General features: G+C 37.2%; 2 protein-coding genes across 2 annotated transcripts in view; both read left to right on the plus strand.

Moving 5' to 3' along the window:
* Positions 1-4,928: 4,928 nt before the first annotated feature.
* On the plus strand, positions 4,929-6,053 carry LOC145480463 (melatonin receptor type 1A-A-like). The gene has a single exon (XM_081458718.1). The coding sequence runs from the start codon at positions 5,139-5,141 to the stop codon at positions 6,051-6,053; it is 915 nt and encodes a 304-aa protein (XP_081314844.1). The 5' UTR covers positions 4,929-5,138.
* Positions 6,054-7,462: 1,409 nt separating this feature from the next.
* Positions 7,463-7,553, plus strand: part of LOC145482857 (melatonin receptor type 1A-like) — a 1,303-nt gene continuing 1,212 nt past the window's right edge. The window contains exon 1 of the mRNA XM_081461497.1: positions 7,463-7,553. This exon is cut by the window's right edge and continues 1,212 nt beyond it. Coding sequence (XP_081317623.1) covers positions 7,463-7,553 — 91 coding nt within the window.

Below are 7,553 nucleotides of genomic sequence, written 5' to 3' on the forward strand. Positions count from 1 at the left end.
TTTTCCATATTCAATTGTAGTAAAAAGTTACAGAACATTTTCGAAATAGGATTTTAAAAATGTGAAGTGATCGTACAAAAATCGCTCTCGGAGAAAAAATATTTCGAAATAAACAATTCGCAGACACGTTTTTGTTTTTTATATGTTAATCTAGCTACTGTCCAAATTTGAGGGCAAACAAACAAATTCCGTTTGAGTTGTAACTCTTTAAAGTGTCTGCTTCAAGCGAAAAAATTTATCCGAGAAAACAGCGCTAAGAAAAATATCTTGCTTCGCAAACAAACTCCGCCCACAAACGCCTTCAACTGGGTTCTCAGATCACTGAGCCAATGAGCGCTTGGAAAATTTACTACCATTAATTGGCGGTGAAATTTACGCGTGAATCTGCAAAAAACCCTTGCGTTTCGCAATGCGCTCAAGGCGGAGAGATAATTTTTCTGCAGCTGGGTTTTTCTTGAAGCTGGTTTGGCAAAATGGGGAAGACGAAAAAGGATACTAACGTTAGAGTAACTGGGCGACGAGAACAAACAAAAGAAAGCGCGGCAGAGCAAATGTGCATGGATAATATTCCAATGGATCTCAATGAGTTGGACGATTCATCGGTACCGAACTCAACAAAAGAGTCACTGTAAACATCGCTGTTATTGCTGTCGAGTTCCCAAATTTTACACAACCTTTCTCTTCTCTTGACTCGATCTTTTTGCCCGCTTGATACGTCCGTAGCTTCATCCGCGAGGCCAACTTTCGCTTCTTCACTCATTGATGTATTTTCATTCATTCTTCGCTTTTTCGAACTGGTAAACGGAGTTTTCCGTGGTCCATGTTTACTTATAACTTAACAGAATTACATCTAATACGAAATATGCTTGGATTAACAATGCTGATTAACTGAGTAGCCAGCCAATTCGTGGTATCCATATCGGTAATACTCCCGCGAAAGTAGTCTCGGTTGATTGCATACACGTTATAGGGCTGTCAATCAAGAGGGAACTTTTACTTCCGGCCATAACGTAAAACATCCATTTCTCCGCCAATATTAGGTTTTTTTCAATTTTGTTTTCAGAAATTAGAGATTACTCTTCGACCATTAGTTTGAACCAAAAATCCAAATTTGAAGAAAATTGCCGATCTGAAGGTATACTGTAACCTTAACTTTCAAAATAACGTCTGTAAGTCAGCGCAACTTTCACCTCCATAGACAGTGTTGACAAAATTAAGTTGAGGACTCACCCTCTGTGCGGCTTTGGTTAGAATACATAGACAAGTGACCAGCCGAAACCAGCGTACTTTCTCGAGGTAGAAAGATGACCCTGGGAACGACGTTGCGATTGTCAATCAATTAATTTACTCATCGAGTTCGGCATTAAGAAAAACGAGCGAAACACTACGAAAAATAAATTCATCCGGTACCTTCGGTTTATCGCGTAAAAGTGAGTAGTTTTAGTTTGAAGAAAAATAAATTTCGGTCAATCGATTTGACCTGCTGGTGATCGACGCAACCATTGCGTTTACGATACTTAAAAGCCTTGAGTACGAGTTATTGAAAAGATTTTTGGTCCAAGGGCGACAGCAGTCATTTTGAAAATTCTCCATCCTTTCAAATATCCTGTACTTGGAATGATGTCTTCCGAATAAACGAAAACTTGATTCAGCAACTGTCTGCCATGTTTACTTGCCGAGATGACAAAGTCGGCGAGCTTAGTAACCAAGCTCTAGCGGGGTGAATATAGCGTCATATGACGAGCTTTTCGACCAATCAGAATGTCTGATTCTTATATTCACCTCTGAAAATTATACTAAAAGCTAATATCCTAACTAGCATTTGTTAATGCCATTGTTATTGTTTTTTATCGTAGATGCTGTTATTGTTGTTATTGCTGCTGCTGTTGTTGTTGTTGTTGTTGTTGCTATTGTTGTTGTTTTTGTTGTTATCGGTTGTTACAGTTGTTTTCGTGCTGTTGTTGCTGTTGTTGTTATTGTTGTTGTTATTGTTGTTGTGACTGTTGCTTTTGCTGTTGCTGTTGTTGTTGTTGCTGTTGTTACTGTTATTGCCGTTGCTGCTGTTGTTATCAGGGAGTTTAAGAAGCTACGACGGCGACGCCGAGGAAAACGTCGATTAAAAAATGAATTTATATTTTACCTACGAATCTCGCGATACCCTTAAGTCATTTACTTTGTGGTTCACGTTGTTCAGACAACGCGGAATTTGGCCATTTCACGTTGTTGTTTTGCAGAGGACGACAAAGAAATGTACAAAGAATTATAACGCACGTGCACGGCCATTGTTCTGCTCATTAAACCTTTTGTTTAGCGACGTTCCCGCTGCAGTTGACGTCGTTGCTTTCTTAATAAACTCCCTATTGTTCTTTTCATTGTTGTTGCTGTTGTTGGCGGCGGTGGTGGTGTTTTCTGAAGTGATAATGGTCACCGTCAACCGCACATATATATATATATATATATATATATATATATATATATATATATATATATATATATTCATTAAATGTAGTTCAGGACTTCAGGAGTGATTCATCGTTTTATTGCTACAGACCTGTTTCGTATGGTCAACAAGTGACCACACTCATCAGGCAACATCAACGAATGACCGGTTAATTTAAATGCTGGCGGTTAAATACAAATTCAAATAGTTGCTATGGTGCTGATTATTGCGTTACGTTATCTTAAGGTTTTTGAGTACATATCTGTTTCTGTGAGGGCACGAAGTTGCTAATTCATTACGTTTGTTGAGGCTACATAGGTCTTTCCTGCAGATTATTAGAAATTTTTCGTAAAGACATAAACTGCATTTTTTTAGTTACGTTGTTGTAAGGCTTGGATTTTCTGAGGACTTTCCATGCTATATTGAATGGTTTCTTGGCGTCTTTCAGTTTCCATACATGTTTTGACAGTTCGGTGCTGTTTCTTTTGTTGACGTGTCGGAAGGATGTTGTATGATTTCTGAAACGTTCTTTGAAGTTTGTTGCGAGTCCTACGTATGATTCTGTTTCTGTGTCGGTTGTTACGGTTGCTTGGTATACCACGTTCGTTTCAAGGCATTTACCTTGAAGGGGACATTCGTCTTTTGTTCGGCAGTTGCACTGTTTGTTGGGTTGTTGTGTTGGGGCTGTGTTGTAATCGGAGAGGAGTGTTTTGTTGTGTGACGAGATAATGGATTTCATATATATATATATATATATATAACTAACTAACTGCATATATATATATATATATATATATATATATATATATATATATATATAACTAACTAACTGCATATATATATATATATATATATATATATATATATATATATATATATAACTAACTGCAGACAGTACTGTTTCGGCCTTCTGGGCCTCATCAGTGCAGTGCTGAAGACTAGGATGGAGGCTAAGCTTAAAAAGCCGCCCCAAATACTACACAAGTGGTAGTATCTAAGCCATTACCAGAGTGCTCAAACTAGCGAGCTAGTGAGCTTTATATATATATATATATATATAAAGTGTAAAATTTGATTTTCGTAGAACAGTGCTCAATACATCAGAGTAGAGCGAAGTATACAATGTGGGAGGAAAAACACAAATAAACTACAAGTTCATCCCATGAACTTGTAGTTTATTTGTGTTTTTGTGTTTTTCCTCCCACATTGTATGTATATATATATATATATATATATATATATATATATATATATATATATATACGCATTTTTCTTTATTAATGTTTGACTCTAAACTTGCAGTTAATTTGTGGAACGCAGCAGTTTTAACAGGTTCTAAGTTTTCTAAAATCGAAATTTTAAGACTTAGAAATTTTTTAGTTGAAAAATCGTTCACTTGAATGATTTTAAATCACATTTTTTTTTTTTTTTTTTAAGCATTTCCAGTGAAAAGACTGCAACATATTCTGTAACCCATGGATGAATTAAAACTTAATTCAATATTGTTATTTAAATCAGTATGGAAAGCGGCTTAAAGTGACTCTGCGTATTATAATGTTATCAACTTTATTTAATAAAACTAGACGTGAAATCTTGTCAGCTTGGTCAAAATTTCATAATCACCCGTGCTGAAATACTGTCAAGTGACAGGTGAATCGTCAAGATTTGCAAAGCTGTCATACTGGGTTGAAATTAAACACTACCTTAATTTCGTTCGCCTAATTTATTGAAATTGAAAAAAGGAACTAAATTAGAAACAGGTAACTTTTTTGTATTGATTTTAATTTGTCACGCTTTGAAACTTCGCATGCAAGCATTTTTGAGAAACAATGTACTTTAGAGTATTTCCTGCTTGGGATTGCAGTTCAATTTTTTTCGTTCAATACAAGCGGACATGTCAGGTGCACACATTCAGGGTAAACCTTTCTCACAATTTCATCTTTTATTTACCTATGTAAAACATATAATGACAAACATTCTAAGAAAAACGTACCCCTGAATAACCAACCGACAGAGGCTGTGAAAAAGCAATTATTTGCTCCATTAGGTAGGTCTGAACAGTGTATGTAGACCTCAACCAAAAATATATTTCCATCTTAATTGAACATTTTCAGAGCATTTTTTCGTTATTAAATGGACTAGTAATTTCTACTAAGATTGCTCCCTTGATCAATGTCATACATATAATTCACAATCTTTCAAAAAAACAATTTCTTCAATCGCTAGCTCTTTATTGCTAGATTAAGATTAAAAACAATTTAAAAGTAGGCAAAGGGCGACTTGAGGATATCACTCAAATGGCCCAATTGGCTACTCGCAATTGGCTACTGTTGACAGTACCACAGGATGTAAGATTAACTTGCCTAAACTTTGGCAGCTTCCTCTAAACTAAAGAAAACTCTATAATTCATCTGTGAAAGCTTGCCAAACAAATATGAGGCGACACAGTAAGAGGACGACAACTTGGAATCGTTTTCAGTTGAAATGACATCCTGAGCAGCTTCTGAAACGCATTCAAAGTGTTAACGCACGATGGAAGAAGGATTACTTCAAAGCCACTGTCCTTTAATTCAACGGCTCGCGGTCAAAGGAAGAAAAAGCTGGAAGTAAACCGTTTGTTTCTTAGTAAATCAAGCAGAAAGGAACTTCAGCGGAGTATATAACAGATTTCTATCTCGTATGATAAAAACTTCTAAGCATGGACGCGTATTCAAGAAGCACAGCTCATAAGTCCATCCAAGGAAGCTTTTTGGTGCTAATGAACGTGCTCGCAATTTGCGGGAACATCTTCGTTTGCTGGGCGGTCTACAGAAAACGAAAAACTCTGACCGTTCCGTACTTGTATGTTTTAGCGCTTGCTGTCTCAGACCTCATGGTAGCGATCTGTTGCTTTCCGTTCTGCATTCAGGCCTTTTTTGAAGATGGCTGGATTCACGGTCATGACTTGTGCCAATTCAACGGCTTTGTCATCTACTACTGGGCTGGAATTTCTGTTCCAACGCTTGCTTTAACCGCAGTCAACCGGTATTTTCGGGTGGTAAAAGCACAGATATATCCCAACTACTTCACGATAAAGTCAAGTGTCTTAATGGTATTAGCAGTGTGGGTGTTAACAATTTTTGACGGTTTCTTATCGACTTTCGTTGGACCAGTAATATACGAGTACGACCCACGATTCTTTTTCTGCATTGGAACTTTTTCCAGCAAGAAGCACGAGAGAGCGATTGGTATCTCACTACATTTAATCCACGTTTTTATTCCTCTGATCATAATCGTGTTTTGCTACGGGAGTGTCTTTAAGTCAGTACGACAACATAACACCAACGTTGTGCCCTCACTCCGGGCGGAACAATTCCAGCAACTTGCGCTCAACGCGTGGGAAATGCGCGTTACGATGTTGTTGTTTTCTGTAGTTTTAGCGTTTTTCCTATGCTGGATTCCTGTCATAATCATTGGTCTCTTGGCTCACTCATCAGTTGTCACACTACCTGATTTTGCGTACGAGCTGTACACTCTTTTGGCCTTTACCTCGACAATGATCAACCCCTTCATATACGGAGTAGCGAATCGTGACTTTCGACGGGAATTTCTGGCTATTTTTCACTGCAATTAAAATTACTGTTGGCCGTAGACTTTAATGTAAATATTGCAATACATAAAGATGTAAGACACGACACTTCAAAGTACCACGGAAAACAAACATTCATTGAACGATGATTTTATTTCAGTACTATTACAGAAACTAGGAAATAACTTGTTTATCGACTTTGGAAAGAGGGCCGTCCATGAAATTACCCTCTTCCTTTCTTTTCCATTTCTGGGAATTCGTGTTATGTAAAAACCTGAGTTGTATCTAATGCGTCCAAACATGTCTGTTTTATTTATGCATCGGAGTCAAATATTCCTTGCATGACGTCATAATTTAGTGCAAAATCCGCCATGTTAAAACTACCGCACAGCTGTTTTCCCTCTTTCTTTCCTTTTTATTTAATGTAAGTATAGAAAACCTAGATGCAAATATGTAAGGCACACAATAAAAAAATATTGAAAGAAACTTAACAGAATATCGATAAAATCGAAAAATATACCAGAAAAAAGCAAAGTTTGTGTTAAGACGTTTTCTTTAGCACAGAGTGACCAAGGAAGAGTGCCCCTAAAAACAATAATTTTAAGTGACTTACATTTGTACTCAGCGTGGGCACTTGAGATGCATTTTCAGTGCCATTTGAATCAACGTGATCCAGAAAGGAAAACATTTTGCCAGCAATGAGGGAGCAACAAGAAATTTCTACAGTAACCTTCAGACGCCTCCAGTCCTCGATAAAATCGATAAAATCAAAAAATATACCGGAAAAAGGCCAAGTTTGTGCTGAGACGTTTTTTTTTTTTTTTGTTTTCTTTTTTTTTGTTTTGTTTTTTTTGACACAGAGTGACCAGGGCGGAGGGAAGCCACGTGAACAAAAACGTGACATAACAAAATTTCGCTCGTTGAATGCCGCTAGAAACAATAATTTTAAGTGACTTACGTTTCTACTTAGCGTGGGCACTTGAGATGCTTTTTCAGTACCATTTGAATCAACGTGATCCAGAAAGAATACATTTTGCCAACAATGAGAGAGCAACAAGAACATTCTACAGTAACCTTCAGACGCCTCCAGTTTTCCGTTCTTCGTCAAACTTGAGAAGCAGATCCATTTTGAACCCTAAAATTAGCAGACAGGTGCTTTCAAATAAACTCCCTTACAAATTATGCACCGTCATCTTGTCAGTTATACATTAAACAGCACCGTAAAATCAGTGACGGGGCCATCTGTAGCTCATAAAAAAGACATGGTGAATAACTCGATCACATTTGAAGAGCATATTGCTAAGAGGGAAGTACTCCAAACACATCCTCCCTACGGATCTCTGCTAAACCCCTTAGTTACTAACTTTATGTACTACTTGTAGTCTTGAAGAGTACCATTATATTAATCAGAGTGTACTACAGACCGCTATTTCTACAAGAAACATTACATTAACATGGAAGAATATTCAAGAAGCACAACTCATAAGTCCATCCAAGGATGTATTTTGGTGACAATGAACGTTCTTGCCATCTGTGGGAACAGCT

The sequence above is a fragment of the Orbicella franksi genome, chromosome 3, assembly GCF_964199315.1.
Source record: "Orbicella franksi chromosome 3, jaOrbFran1.1, whole genome shotgun sequence".
NCBI lineage: Eukaryota > Metazoa > Cnidaria > Anthozoa > Scleractinia > Merulinidae > Orbicella > Orbicella franksi.